Here is a 16,456-nt window from a genome sequence, read left to right as displayed (position 1 = left end):
AGTTTGCTAAGTTGTATTATCATTAAAAAAAAAAAAAAAAAAACTTTAAATAATAAAAGGCCCTCCCAAAGGCAAAGTTTTTAGAGTTCTCTTTGAAGTCATCAACAGCCTACATATTACCTGTGTAATAATCTGGAAACCTTGAAGAACCTTATATTTAAGGACTAATATATCCTGTAGTAACATTTACTAAACAGTATAACTTAGAACACTAGTTCTGGGGTATGATAACAGATACTATATGGGAAAATTTGGTCTCCTGGGTAAATATTTGGGAAATGTTGCAAAATAAATAGCTCTTCTGAGGAGTCACCAAACATATAAGCATGACATATGTTCCACCAATATTCCTTTAATCCAGTTTTCTAAACATAAGCATGGAACACAGTTTTTCTATTCAATATCTTAGGGTAGCAACTTACAGAATTCTAATTTTGGAAAGCTAACATTGGGAAAAGTTTAGTACTTCTTTTCAATAGGGCTGCTAAGTGATAGAGGGATTATGTGTATTTCATATACTTCAAGAGCTTCAGATAAATGGGCACAATATAAGGAAGATAAAGAGGTTATATGTTGGCTCAAAAAAGAAGCCTCTTTACTCCTAATGAAGTGCTTGGATGAACACAAACAAGGACAACCCTCAGCTTCAGCTGGCAGCATTCAAGCTCCAAACTGGAATCATTTATTTGAGTGGGTGCCTAAAGCATTTGAAACTTAACTTCTCAGTCCTGACAAAAATTTTCTGTTACATAAATGCAGAGAGGATGTGGAGACAAGGGAGCCCTCCTATACTTTGGTGGGAATGTAAATTGGTATAGGCACTATGGAGAATAGTATGGAGGTTCCTTAAAAACCAAAAATAATAGATCTACCATATAACCCTGCAATGCCACTCCTGGGCATATATCCATAGAAAAATATGATCTGAAAGGATACAATGTTCATTGCAGCACTGTTTGTAATAGCCAAGATATGGAAATAACCTAGATGTCCATCAACAGAGGAATGGATAAAGAAGAAATGGTACATATATGCAGTGGAATATTACTCAGCCATTAAAAAGAGTGAGATAATGTCATTTCCAGCAACATGGATGGACCTGAAGATTGTCATAATAGGTGAAGTCAGACAGAGAAGGAGAAATATCATATGACATTCCTTGTATGTAGAACATAAAAATAAATTATACAAATGAGTGTACTTACAAAACAGAAAGAGACCAACAGAGAAACTGGGGGAAGGATGGGGGGAAGGGATAGTTAGGGAGTTTGGGATGGACATGTACACATGTACACACTGCTATATTTAAAATAAATAACCAACAAGGACCTACTGTAAAGCACATGAAACTCCACTCAGTGTTATGTGACAGCCTGGATGGGAGAGGGGTTTGGGGGAGAATAGATACATGTACCTGTATGGCTGAGTTCCTTCCCTGTTCACCTGAAACTATCAAACAATTAACATTGTTTCTTAATGGTCTACACCCCAAAACAAAATAAAAAGTTTAAAAGACAAAATAATTTTCCTGTTACATATACAATTTGAGGCAGATAAACAAAGGGAAGTGCAAGGTATACACACACATAAGCTTGCCTGTGTGTGCACATGTGTGGATATATGTGTGCACACACATGTGTATGTATATATAGATAAGAACATAAAAATGACTTTTTCCCTCTCCTTAGAGAGTTGAGTCAGCTGTGCAAACAAGTAAAGATGATGTCTGCCAAGATTTTTAGGTAGCCTTTGAAATTACATATTGATTTAACTCTGTCCACATGAGAGCTATCCACATATACTGAGGCTCTCTCGCTTTAATCTGCCTTTTACACACAGCTCCCACCACAGCTCCTATGAAATATACGGGTAAGTTTATTTTATATCTTTGATGAAGTAGGTTTACTTTCATCCTGTGTTTTTATTCATTAGACTACATGGCTTAGGTCTAAACTTTAAAGACCTTGATATTATGCATTTTATCTTTAGCAGTGTCCTTGAAATTTTCTTTTAAAAGTTGTATAGAAACCTCAATTTTAATCTCTCAAGCTTTCACTGGCATTACTGTGTACTTAATATGCTTTGTGTATTTAATATTCTCTTTTTAAACTGTATACATATATATTTATTTTTATTCCTGCATGTGAAGCCCCTACTCACCATATAAATCAGGTAGAGCCTACTGCTGGCTTAATACTTCTGTAAATGAACAAGGCAGTGATTGAAAATATAGGTGTTCATGTATATATAGATACACACATAATTATGTGTGCTATACACACATATGCACAAATATGTGTGTGTAAATATCCATGAGTAGTTATCCCGAGGATAAAAGTGATGACACAAATTTTACCTTATTGTTTTATACTGGTAACTAATACCGTGAAATACTTTACAGTGTATGTGTACTGTGTACTTTACAGGTCTTTAGGATAAAATTTGTTTTATTTAACCTCAAAATAATTTTATTACTTGCCACATACAGAATATACTCATTTTCATTTCTTGTCTGTTGAATTTAGCTATAACTTTCTAACATCAGGTTATTTAAAACCGCTATTCAGTTTGTACAAATGTCTTAAAAAGAATATGTAAAGTTAGGTATTGACCAAGAACTCATTTATATATGTATATATATTTTTTCTTTCAGAAAAGTATATGGGCTCTTCAGTCAGATGACTGGGGTTTTAATCCTTGTTTTGGCATATATTAGTTGTGTGACCTCAACTAGTTGTCTAAAGAACATACAAGGTCAATGAGATAACATTTGTGAAACACTTTTTTCAATAACTGACAGATAGTAAGCTCCCAATACATGTTAACTCTGGGACCATATCATCATTAAAATGTATAGGTCTTTGACTGCCCATACAATCTAGAATTGCAAAGCATATAATAAAATTCTTTTCATTTGTTAGACTACAAAAAAAGAATGAATCACTTAAACATTTTTATCTACTATATAAAATCTGCATTCATCTTTACATCCTAAATTTAAATCTACCATATGATTTAATCTTCAGCTTGAGACTGTAGGTAGGCTTAGAGTTAGTTTCTTTAACAAGAAAGAAAATCAGGAATATGATGACTGTATGAAGCTCAGTTCACAAACCTATTATTATTAATAGAGCTGTGGTCAGAAATTGGACTCTGTGATCCCCCATCTAGAACTTTATGCACCTGTCATCTGCTTCCTAAATATGTTGTAATATTTACAATTACACAATGGACTTTACTCTTCCTCTTTCACTTCACAAGGGATAAAGTCCATGATTCAGCTGATTGAGAAAAACTGTCCTAAAGGATTTTCTGAAACCATGCAAAAGCTAGAAGAAAGTTTATTAATGTTTATAAAAGAAAGTTTATTTATTAAATTTCATAAAATTGAAATTTTAAATAATCTTAAAAATAAAGTTTAAAATATTAAAAAAATCTTTTTTAAAGGGTCAAATGTTAAAAGAGTAGCTATTTCATTGTTAATTAATAAGGACAAACAAACCCCAAGGAAAAAAAAAAGTGAACAAGTATATTAGCAGAATTACTTTAAAATACAAATGCCCATATAATTAATAGGTTAAACTTCACTAAATTATTTACCAATAAAATAAGCACTTGTTAAAAATAAAGTTCAGTATGAACTAGTGTGTGTGATATATTGAGACAGGCATTTGCAAACACTGCTGGGTACATGTATAAAAAGAAATTTGCTAATACTCTTTCTACCAAAAGAAAGTATGTATTATTGATCCAGAAATTTCACTTTTGCTGTTTAGTAGGCCTAAGTACATAAATAAAACCACACATATGAATTTTTAGCATTGTTTTTAAAGTTCCATTAAATATGATATGGGTTATTTAAAACACAATACACTTTTATTACAAACTATTTTTCAATAATTGAAAAAAAAAACAGTTAACACTATTCATAATATGAGAATATCTCCAAGGTACCTGAATATTAAAAGAGGCAAGTAGCAGACGTTATGATTCACTGCATGCACTAGTCCATATACATATGGATATAAATTTGTGGGCAAAATCTTTGCAACCCCACGGACTGTAGCTTGCCAGGCTCCTCCATCCATAGGATTCTCCAGGCAAGAATACTGGAGTGGGTTGCCATTTTCTCCTCCAGGGGATCGAACCGTCATCTCTTACGTTTCCTGTATTTGCAGGCAGGTTCTTTACCACTAGCACCGCCTGGGAGGGTCTTTCTCTCAAAGTGCAAGGCCTTTTATTTGGTTAGATTTTAAAATAATGACTTTATTTTAAAGTAACTTATGTATACACTTTTTTTTTTTTTACATTAAAAGTTCATCCTAAATAGAATTATTTAAGTGTTATGTGATGATTGTCTTTTTATCTGAAGAGATTGAAGATAAATTTAATGATTTTTAGTTTGCATAGAAGAATTTTTCTGTGGTCACGAAACTTCTGTAAAACTAACAGAAATGATAGTGAAGAACTTCCAGTTAGAACAATAGGCTATTTCCTTTTTTAAAGTTTGTTTGTCATCCTTGTCGACTGACAGTCTCCAGTTTTGTTTTGCAGTTATTAGCCTCAACACCCTTTAGATTAATGCTGTATGGGAAAGTGTACTTTATTTAAACTTCAAGAAATGAGTTTTTCAAGTTATATCATACAGGAAAGTCAGACTGAAAATTCTTTCATCTGCACTTCCTATCCATCCCCAGGTCTTAGTTTATCATCTGAAATAATGATTGTGTATAAAACTGAGTGTATTAAAGGTCACTCAGCAAGTTTAGTTCCTTTAGTCTCTCGGGTATCTGATATGCTTGGATGGAAAACGGTGTGTGATGCACGCACACAAAGAGCTGCAGAGGATCTCAGATGTGGGCGATGGATCTTCACCAGAATACAAAAACAGACTCTAAGGATCCATATCAGTATTGAGATGAATGTAGGTTTCTTTCTTTTTCTTTAAATTTCTCTTGCAACAAAACACTCACTGAGATGTGGCATTATCTTTCTCTCTCTTTTTTTTCCTTAAAGCATAAACTTTCAAACTTTATGTAATCATAAACTGAAATCAGGATTTCAGTGTAGGGTTTTCTAGGGAATATCATTTGATCCTACTAAGAATTAACTGTTCAAATGTTGGAGCATTTGACTGAAAAATTCTTTTTAACCTTTTTTAAAGGTGAGTCAATGTTTTTTTTCATTTTTTAATAAAAGATTTCTATCTTCCAAATGGTAGGAAATGACACTACTATATAAAAACCCTTAAGAAGTTACAGAACAACAATAGCAAGCAGGAATTTTCTTGAGGTCATCAGGCTTTTTTAAAAAAATTAGGTTTGTATTGTTTAATAACTTATCAATCTTCTTAACTTTTATTTGTAAAAAAAAAATATTAAAACCTTGTCCACTAGTCTATGGCATTTTGCTTCTTGTTTAAAATCTTATGTTTATCTGTACATATTTGTGAATATTTAAAATAATGTACTATCCAATGTGATTAACTGCAGAACTTTCATAGTCTACTTAAGCTATTTATACATGATTTTTCATTTAAATTATGAATGAAAATCAGCATTAATAAAAATAAATATAGAATTATTTCCTATAAATGATTTGTTACTCTTATAGCAACATGCTTTCTTCTATGCAATTATTAACTATTTATTATTTTAGAGTTATTGGTTTAACTTTCTATCTGAATTACCCAATTTTTGGTGAATCTGACATTTGTCTACATGGCGAAATGCAATGTGTTCTTGGATATGTTATTTTTAAGTGAACAAAGCTATTATAATTGTACTGGGAATGGTAAATTATATTAATTTCAAATAATGATTCTAAATTTAATAATTTTGTATAAATTATATAAAACTTGGTAACATGATAAAAACAAATCAGAATGAATGATTTTAGCTTTTTAGGAAGCTATGACAAATACCAGTGCATTATTTTCCTGAGTGATGATACCAAATTTAAATAAGATAAATCATTTTGAAGAAATTTAAAGTTATAATTTAATTAGTAATGGAATTCATACATAACTGTAATGGCATAAATTTTCTGTATCTCAGTTTCTAGAATTATCAAGTTATATATTGAAAGGTATTTTCAAAAATCTTTGCAAGTACTTTTCAGTCTTTTCTTCACTATGTGGTATTAAAATAGTAAAAGAAACATTGCTTTTAATATCGGTTCAAAAAATGATCAAAAAATTTCGTCATCTGGAAGGTCCAGTGGTTAATTGGACTTTGAGAAGAAAAATACATAATTTTTTTTTTCATTTACCAGAATCATTATAAGACCAGAAAGATAAATCCAAAACATAATCACCAGAGAGCAGAGTAGCCTGGAAGGATCTCAAAATTATAACCAGAGAGGTATTAGGACAGAGTGTACTGAAAAATTTGTAATTTACCTTGGAAGTTATAGTTGCTACCTACGTATTTCATGAAAATATTTGGCAAAGTTTATTCAAATATATTTGAATTATGGATTCTTTGGTCCTGAAGAATTGGTTCTCTGTTTTCTGATTTAATCACAAGGTGTTTTTCTTTTTCTTTTTTTGGTTCACTGGCCCAAGTCATACCTGAAAGTTCCAAAGAGCACTGTTCTAAGCTAGAAGCTGCAATTTTATTTGTATGATAGTCTTAGTTTCTCTATAAAGGACAAATCATCTCATCAGATTTTATGGTAGTCTCAAGTGTTTTGCAAATAATCATTGCTACTTGTGTAAAATATGTTTATTAGATTTAAAAAAAATAATACTTGGTCAATATGCAATAATATTTTACCGTTATGATCACTTAAAATAACATGTCATAATAACATTTGAAATAAAAACAACATGGTATGATAGGAATTTTTATCTCATTTAATCTGATTTGACATTTGAAATTTGTAAAGACCCTGATGCTGGGAAAGATTGAAGGTGGGAGGAAAAGGGGATGACAGAGGATGAGATGGTTGGATGGCATCACCGACTCAATGGACATGAGTTTGAGTAAGCTCTGGGAGTTGGTGATAGACAGGGAAGCCTGGTGTGCTGCAGTCCATGGGGTCACAAAGAGTTGGACATGACTGAGCTGAACTGACATTTGAAAGCTTACATGATATATATCATATCCAGTTAGAGAAAACTGATCCACAGAGAAATGATATAATATTAAAACCCAGAAGTGACCTAAATTACTTGACTTCAAAGCCCAGAATCAGTATAATTCCTGTAGACTGTATAGTATCTTACAACTTGAGGTAAAAAAACTTGAGGTAGAAAAAAAAAAAAAAGATAATAGTATTTCCATCTTGGATATATCAAAAATGGCTTCAGATAGTTCTATTTAAACCAATATGACTTTAAGGGAATCACCTCAACCTTATAGCAGCCCCAGTAATCAAGTATTCCAAAAGTACTCTAAAAGATAAGTTTGTTTCTAAAAGAATCTTTAGTATACTACATGAAGTCCAATGCATTTATTGTTTTAATTTTTTAAAACTGTCACCAAAACAGTTATAAGTTCTAACATGTGAGAGGTATCATTTAGTGAAGTATATTATTTTATGTCTATTTTTTTTTCTATTATATATTTTAGGTCCATATATTCTGATAGGATGGAAATGCACAAGTAAATTGGAAGGTTTGTGGTAATTTCAATGAGAAAAGGTGTTGGAGATCCCCTGACCTAATTATTTAAACATTTTCCACAGAGCCCTTGGGTTCTTTGGGGATGACTCAAGAGTCCATACTTTGACCAGAATAGCTTTTCTTTTAACTATCTTTATACACTGGGATTGTGTGTAAAATAAGTATTAGTCTAATGACCTTGTGTTTCCTTATGATGAAACACAAGATTTAAATGACTGATTTAACTAGCTGGATATGGATCTACATCTTATTCATGGCTGGGGAATCATAGCTTTGTAAACACACCTAGAAATCATGTAAGAGTGTAAAAAGGAACTTTCATCATTCATATTCCACCTGCTTGTTGCAGTAATCATAACCAAAATTCTAAAACTGGGTCATCTAGGTCCTGGCATTCATTGATGGCACAAGTATGTACTTCTGTAACCCGAAATTGTTTTAAAGTATTGTAGTTTACAACCCAGGAAATTTTACCTCTGGCCAAGACTTTCCTTGGGCTTCCCTGGTAGTTTAGATGGTAAAGAATCTGCCTGCAATGTAGGAGACCTGGGTTTGATCCCTGGGTTGGAAAGATCCCCTGGAGAAGGGGATCTTCCAGTATCCTTGCCTGGAGAAGCCCATGAACAGACCATGGGGTCACACAAAGAGTTGGACATGACTGAGCGATTAACACTCACTTCAAGCTTTTCCTTGGTGGCATTTCCCAGGGAACATAGCATTATCCACATATCTGAGTTATTACAGATTTTCAGGCAACTTTCTCTAATATTCTGACCTATTCATTGGAGAGGCTTCTTATAGCTCAGTCTCAGTTTCTGCCACCAGATTTCTAACCTAGTGGAAAGGCATAATGCTCGTAAGTTCATTCCAGAAACACTCCATTGATTTGACAGAAAAGAAAAACCAGAGAAACTCTTAGTTCTTTCAAAGATAGCTCACATGTAGATATATTCGTGAATTCTACAAAAGGAATAAAATGTATAATCTCTGAAATGGTAGAGCTAATCTCCCTACAGACTCAAGAAAGGTATAAGATAGTTCTACCTTATAAATCAAATCTGCCTTTTTATTTTCTCTTCTTGACCTGGTGGTGGTGGTTTAGTTGCTAAGTCGTGTCCGACTTTTGCAAACCCACGGGCTGTAGCCCACCAGGCTCCATTGTCCATGGATTCTCCAAGGGAGAATACTGGAATGTGTTGCCATTTCCTTCCTGACCTAAGTCCAAATAATTAGTTTTCTTTCCTAAACCTGTGATTATTCTTCTTTTCCTAAATTTAAGCACTTTAAGCAAGCAATAAATTGCTGCTGCTGCTGCTGCTGCTGCTGCTAAGTCGCTTCATGTCCGACTCTGTGCGACCCCACCAACGGTAGCCCACCAGGCTCCCCCGTCCCTGGGATTCTCCAGGCAAGAACACTGGAGTGGGTTGCCATTTCCTTCTCCAGTGCATGAAAGTGAGAAGTGAAAGTGAAGTCACTCAGTTGTGTCCGACTCTTCGCGACCCCACGGACTGCAGCCCACCAGGCTCCTCCGTCCATGGGATTTTCTAGGCAAGAGTACTGGAGTGGCTTGCCATTGCCTTCTCCAAATAAATTGCTACAGATATCTATATCTTACTGTTTCTTATGACAAAGAAATAACAAACAAAACTTAATTTAAAGTTAGCAGGTAAAATAAATTTCAATATGTAAGAAGCTACATTATTAAGACAACCAAACATATAAGGCAGAAATATTATATGCTCTACATAGCTGCATTTGAGAGAAGAGTGGATACAAACAACACTGCTTTTTGAATATAAACATTAGTGGGAAAGCAGCTGAGTAGAATGTGCTGAGTAACTTGAACTTTTCTCTTATGTACTCAGTGTATGTCTTGCATAATGTGTTTGTCCCTCTTTTGCTGCAGGTGAATAAAACTACAGGTAACCCTTGAACATAATAGGTTTAAACTTTGTGGGTGTACTTTACACAGAATTTTTTCAGTAAATGTCACGGTACTGCCTGATCCACAGTATGTAGCTGGCTGGATCCATGGATGCAGAGCCACAGATAAGAAGGGCTACACTGTTTGTTATACAGGGATTTTCCACTGTGTACAGGGTCCATGTCTGTAACCCTTCTGTGTTGTTCAAGGGTCAACTCTATTTGGAATTTTGTAGTATGAAGTACAAGGTTAAAGTACGATTAGAATGGCAACATTCACTCATGGTGACAAGATACTGAAGCATAATAAATGAACACAAGTACAGCAGTCCCTCTTTTTTTCCACAGGTGTGGGCAGATACCTTCTAAAACCTTCGTGTGGCTGAAATCACAGATAGCACCAAGCCATAAGTAGAACTCCCCCTTATTCTATGGTTTCAGTTACACTCAGTTGACCTTATTTGACCATGGGTAAGTGAAACCATAGAGAGCAAAGCTGCTGATAGAGCAGGACAAAACTCACGTGAAATATCTTGTCTATTCTTAAAAAAAAATGTAAATTTATATCAAGGTAACAAAAGTGAGTCAGGGAGTTCAAAATTTGAAAAAGTAGACAAATTCAATCTCACCTTTCAGTACATGTATGCAGGAATGCTACAGCAAAACTTCTTTCTTTGTTTATATGATTCAGACCAGTGTTAGAGTAGTAACTGTCTAACCATGCAATTCAACAGAATAAATTACTGACTGTTTTCTTGCACTTGACTTATTAGCAGTGTGCTGTGTGAACTATTTCACTTCAATTTTAGGACAAAGCAGACAGAACCTAGGCAGTACCCAGTCTGCCCATTATTTGATATCTCTGGGCTCAGGGTCCTTGAAAGTCATAAATAATGAGTTTTAAGGTTTTGAGAGGAAGACACTGAAGAGCCTGTTATTCCCTGGATCATCCAGTGGACGTTCTTGGGACCCTTCCCTGTAGGCCATGGGGCTGCTTGAATAAAGGGAAATGATTCAGGGATAGGTCTGGTATATTCTCGACTATGACAGCATATAGTCCAAAAACAGGCATATATTCACATATATGCCATTTTAGAAACAGTAGTTCAGTAATGTTTAGAACAATTCATATTCCATCTGTCAGAATCGCAAAGGACATTAATATTGATTAATTTTATGGTTCCATGAAAACTGTAAGGGGGTGTACAATTATATTTAGCAAAGGGGATTCTACCTGAGAATTATCTAGTCATTACTATCAGGTTTACACAACATTTCCTCGCATAATGTTTCATCGCATTATGACCACCCTGGCCAAAGCCATAAAAGGTAAGCCTCCATCCCCAAGAAATTAATAAAAAACCCCACTACTTGCTTAGGAACACATAAAATTCCACAGGAAAAATGAATCATTTGTTTCACCTTGTACGGTGTTTGTTTACATTGGAAAAATCATGTGACACTAATGATGATATACATTTCATCAGGACCTCAATGTGAATCCATTTGTCCATCCCAATATACAGTGGAAGAATCTTTGGTATTAGGCACAGGCGAGGGAAATCATAATGGATAAAAAATAAATAAATTGCCATGAAAAAGTGCCTATAATTCAGTCTTTCTACATTTTGGGGAAAATCTAATTTTTCTTATTTCCTTACCTATGCAATTAATTCTTTAAAAAAACTAAATGGTTCTTCAAGTGGACAGAAATAGTAATAAAATCATCATAGTGGTATTTCTACCACAACAAAGCTAGGGAGGGAAAACCTGAGATCATAACAAATTATCATTTTTATTATCTTCTCAAGATTGAAAAAAATGTTTTTTTGTCTTTTTTGTCTGTAGCATCCATTCTGTTGGCATTTTTATTTTCCTTTGTCAGGGCATTCTGAAGTAGGGAAATTTTGTTTGTAAGCTACAAAACGCATTCCATTTATCAATATTAGGTCAACCTCATTTTGAAAAATGCTGTTGCAACCAAAATATCTCAGATGAACATGTTTTCAAATATTAGAATAATATATTCTTTGTTACAATAGGATCTACTCATTCTACTTAGAATTTCCTTGCAAGAAACATGGGCTGCGATCGAAACTGTGGGCTCGTCACTGGTGCTGTCATTGGTGCAGTTGTGGCTCTGTTCGGAGGGATTCTAATGCCAGTTGGAGACATGCTTATTGAGAAGACAATTAAAAAGGTACAAGTGCTATCAAGAATATTTCTTGTCATTTTGATTCGTTCCATTTTAATCCCCATTTTGCTTAGGGTGCCTCTTTTGTATTTCACTTTAACTGGCAATTTTTGGTCTCCAACATAATAAACCACTGAAACTCTATATTATAGAGAAATGGTCATAGTATGATTCATATTCTATACTAATGCACTGTCATATTAAATCTAAATATCCAATTTTTGATTAAAAAACTATTATAGGTATGCAGGTAAGTAGAAGTAGCGGCTTTTAATTATGTTCAAAGATTATGTTGATATGCTTTTTTGTACACATATATACCATTTTTATTGAAAGAAATATTCTTTAAATTCTACAGTACTTTAAAATTTTCTAAAGTTTCACATACATGATTTCATCAGTTCAGTTCAGTTGCTCAGTCGTATCCGACTCTTTGCGACCCCATGGACTGCAGCACACCAGGCCTCCCTGTCCACCACCAACTCCCAGAGTTCACCCCAACTCATGTCCATCGAGTTGGTGATGCCATCCAGCCATCTCATCCTCTGTCGTCCCCTTCTCCTCCTGCCCCCAATTCCTCCCAGCATCAGAGTCTTTTCCAATGAGTCTACTCTTTGCATGAGGTGGCCAAAGTATTGGAGTTTCAGCTTTAGCATCAGTCCTTCCAAAGAACACCCATGATTTTATATAATTCCATAATAAACATTTTCCTTTATTTTTATGTTGCCCCAACTTATCTCCTCACTGGTAACCACTTGTTCTCTATATCCACGCATCTGTTTCTTTTTTGTTTTACTCATTAGTTTGCTGTATTTTTTTAGATTCCACTATAAGTAATATCACGAGCTTCCCTGGTGGTTCAGATGGTAAAGAATTTGCCTGCAATGCAGGAGACCCGGGTTTGATCCCTGGGTTGGGAAGACACCCTGCAGACGGGAATGGCAACCCATTCCAGTATTCTTGCCTGGAGAATTCTATGGATAGAGGAGCCCTGTGGGCGACAGTCCATGGAGCTGCAAAGAGTCAGACATGTCTCGTGACTAACGCTTTTACTTTTCCTAATATCATATAGTATTTGTTTTCCTCTGTCTGATTAATTTCACTTAGCATAATGGCAACCACATTCATCTATGTTGCTTCAATTGGCAAAATTTCATTCTTTCTCTATGTCTGAGTAATATTCCACTGCATATAGATACCAAATCTTCTTTATCCATTCATCTATTGGTGGCCACGTAGGTTGCTTCCATACTTTGGCAACTGTAAATAATGCAACTATGACCACTGGGGAGCATGCATCTTTTCAAATTACTGTTTTTGTTGAATACATACCCAGGGATGGAAATGCTGGGTCATACAGAGTTCTTTATTTAGATTTTGTGGACACCTCCACCCTTGCTGAATCAATTTACATTCTCACCAACAATGTATGAGGGTTCCCTTTTCTCTACATCCTCACCAACATTTATTATTTGTGTTCATCAGAGATACTGGCCTTCAGTTTTCTTTTTTTGCAATATATTTGTCTGGTTCTGGTATCAGGGTGATGCTGGCCACAGAATAAGTTTGGAAGTACTCCTTCCTCTGCAATTTTGTGGAATAGTATGAGAAGGATAGGTTTCAATTATTTTCTAAATGTTTAGTAGAGTTCACCTGTAAAGCCATCTGATCCTCAAATTTTGTTGTAAGTTTTTAAATTACTGATTTAATTTCATTATTGGTAATTGGTCTGTTCATACTTCCTATTTCTTCCTGGCTCAGTCTTGGGAGAATGTATCTTTCTAAGAATTTTTCCATTTTTTAGTCTAGATTATCCATTTTATTGGTATACAGTTGTTCATAGTAATCTCTTATGATTTTGGGTATTTCTGTGGTGTTGGTTGTAACTCCTTTTTCATTTCTGATTTTATTAATTTGGGCCATTTCTCTTTTTTTCTGATGAGTCTAGCCTTTAGGCTTTAGGCTTATCATTTTTACTTATCGTTTTCAAGAGCTAGTTTTTAGTTTCATTGGGGTTTTTTTACTATCTATTTCATTTATTTCTGCTCTTATCTTTATGATTTCTTTCCTTCTACTATCTTTGGGTTTTGTTTATTCCTCTCTTTCTAATTCCTTTAGGTGTCTGGTTAGGTTGTTTAACTGAGATTTTTTTGTTTGTTTCCTGATATAAACCTGTATAGCTATAAATTTCTGTTAGAACTGCTTTGCTGCATCCCTTAAGTTTTGAATTGTCATGTTTTCATTTTCATTTGTCTTCAGGTGACTTTATATTTCCTCAGAGATCCATTAGTCGTTAAGAAGCATATTATTTAGCCTCCACATGGCTTGTTTTTGTGGCTCTTTTTCATGCCATTTAAGACTCCCTTTTAGAAAGATTACTGCTCAGTCTGTACTAACAAAAGGCACTCTGGCCTAGTGTGGTAGAATACACAGAACTGATGGGTGATGGGATGCACTGGGATAAAAGGATTAAATAGGGAAAGAGAGGAGTAAAAGTTGCAAACGGTAAGATATCCAGTTGAGTTACTGAAGGAAACGTATTCCCTGGAAGAATACAAGACAGAGGTTTTACAAGTAATTTGATATGAACATCAGTATGTATTTCAAAGGTCGGTGCTCAGACAGGTTTTATCATTACTATAGAGATTACATATAAAACTGAACAGCAGGTTTGCTTTCTAGAGAGTTTGAATGTAGAAACAAAAGGTCAGAAAAACTGGCCAACAGTAGGAGTTGCATTTCTGAATTATATGTAAACCCAGCAGTAAAGATTCCACTTGTAATTCTGGAGACACGGGTTTGATCCCTGGGTCAGGAAGATCCCTGAAGAAGGAAATGGCTACTTTCTCCAGTATTCTTGTCCGGGAAATCCCATGGACAGAGGAGTCTGGCAGACTAGAGCCCATGGGGTCACAAGAGTTGGACATGACTTAGCAACTAAACCATCACCACCACAGTGAGCCAAGTGCCTTACCTCTATCTCAAGAGCACTTAGTTTAATGCTGTTTATTTTACAAATATATACAAGTTTTAGTACTGGTCAGTTTTTGTTTACCATTGAAATCATTACCATTACTAGCTTCATTTAATGGACTAATACCAATTTGGGAAAGTTATAATCTGCATACAAACACCATTTAAAAACAAAGGAAGTAGAATTAAAGTGCCTAATTTTAACAGATCAGAATATCATCTCATGATGTTACCTAACTTTTAAAGTATAGATCTGGGACTATGATACCTTTTAATTCTAAAAGACAACAGCCTGACTCTAGCATTTGAAATGGCCTAAAACAATAGACTAATTTATATATAAATATATATATATATTACTTTATTTCTAAGCAACTTTTTAAGGACTGCATGGTAGAAACTTTTTTCTAACAATATTTTAGACTATGATTCCTAGCAAATTTATGTGGAGACAGCAGGCTTATACAATCTTGCTAGATAAACTAAAAGTCAATGGTATGAGTTGCCATGAATGTGGAAAGCAGAAACTGCCAAAGGACTTTAGAAAAAGGACAAAGTTTTGCCAGTTTTTATGAAGGATAATTCATTACCTTGACATTGTTCACATCGTTTGATAAATGTTTAGAGATTATTGTATAACAAAAGTAATTTTACATAATTTTTTAAATTTCCCTATGATATTAACTATAGAACACAAAGAAAGGAATTAAAGATTTCTTTCTCTCAGCATGCACACACATACATGTTCATAATACATACACATATAAGAAAATTTTATGAACACAGAGACTGCTTGCAACTGATTGCAAACAGTTGATTTTGGTACTGAGGAGAGGAGATGAAAAGTATTTTCAGTATATTTCTGCTTTTTAAGAAGCTTTAATTTCCCTCAAGAATAAACATAAAAATGATAAAACAGCAAGAAAAGAATTGTTATAATTTTACGAGTTATTGCCACATAATTGGTTTGTACAGGAATGCTAAGAACAAAGTAGTTAAAGCAATCTAAGAAAGTAAATAAGACTAGAGGTCTCCCCTCTAAAGGGTGGACAGAATTTGTATAATAATAGTAGTCAAAGTTTACTGGTGTAAACAACACGACACTGGAGTGAAAGATCTGATTCTCCATCTAGTTCAGTCGCTCAGTTGTGTCTGACTCTTTGGGACCTCATTGACTGCAGCACTCCAGGCTTCCCTGTTCATCACCAACTCCCGGAGCTTGCTCAGACTCATGTCCATTGAGGCAGTGATGCCCTCCAACCATCTCGTCCTCTGTCGTCCCCTTCTCCTCATGCCTTCAATCTTTCCCAGCGTCAGGGTCTTTTCCAAGGAGTCAGTTCTTCGCATCAATGGTGAAAGTATTGGAGCTTCAGCATCAGTCCTTCCAATGAATATTCAGGGTTGATTTCCTTTAGGATTGACTGATTTGATGTCCTTGAGGTCCAAGTGACTCTCAAGAATCTTCTCCAACACCACAGTTCAAAAGCATCAATTCTTTATAAAAGCATTCAAACTTCTTTATGGTCCAACTCTCACATCCATATATGACTATTGGAAAAACCATAGCTTTGACTAGACGGACTTTTGTTGCCAAAGTAATGTCTTTGCTTCTTAATATGCTGTCTATGTTTGTCATAGCTTTTCTTCCAAGGAGCAAGCATTGTTTAATTTCATGGCTGCAGTCAACATTTGAAGTGATTTTGGAGCCCAAGAAAATAAAGTCTCTCACTGTTTCCCAT

At 34.6% G+C, this 16,456-nt stretch overlaps 1 protein-coding gene across 3 annotated transcripts in view; it reads left to right on the top strand.

Annotated features, from left to right (window-relative positions):
* Positions 1-1,728: 1,728 nt before the first annotated feature.
* LOC133245985 (platelet glycoprotein 4-like) overlaps positions 1,729-16,456 on the top strand; it is a 40,844-nt gene continuing 26,116 nt past the window's right edge. The window contains exons 1-3 of one of the 3 annotated variants that reach the window (XM_061413800.1): positions 1,729-1,869; positions 9,899-10,021; positions 11,593-11,750. In XM_061413800.1, coding sequence (XP_061269784.1) covers positions 11,631-11,750 — 120 coding nt within the window. In that variant the 5' untranslated portion in view covers positions 1,729-1,869; positions 9,899-10,021; positions 11,593-11,630. Of the gene's footprint in view, positions 1,870-4,786; positions 4,925-9,898; positions 10,022-11,592; positions 11,751-16,456 lie in introns of those variants that run through there. The other 2 variants (XM_061413798.1, XM_061413799.1) reach the window with 2 other exon arrangements.

The sequence above is a fragment of the Bos javanicus genome, chromosome 4 (genome assembly GCF_032452875.1).
Source record: "Bos javanicus breed banteng chromosome 4, ARS-OSU_banteng_1.0, whole genome shotgun sequence".
In the NCBI taxonomy this organism is placed as follows: domain Eukaryota; kingdom Metazoa; phylum Chordata; class Mammalia; order Artiodactyla; family Bovidae; genus Bos; species Bos javanicus.
The sequence above is the reverse complement of the archived record's forward strand: the minus strand, read 5'-3'. Positions and strand labels throughout refer to the sequence as shown.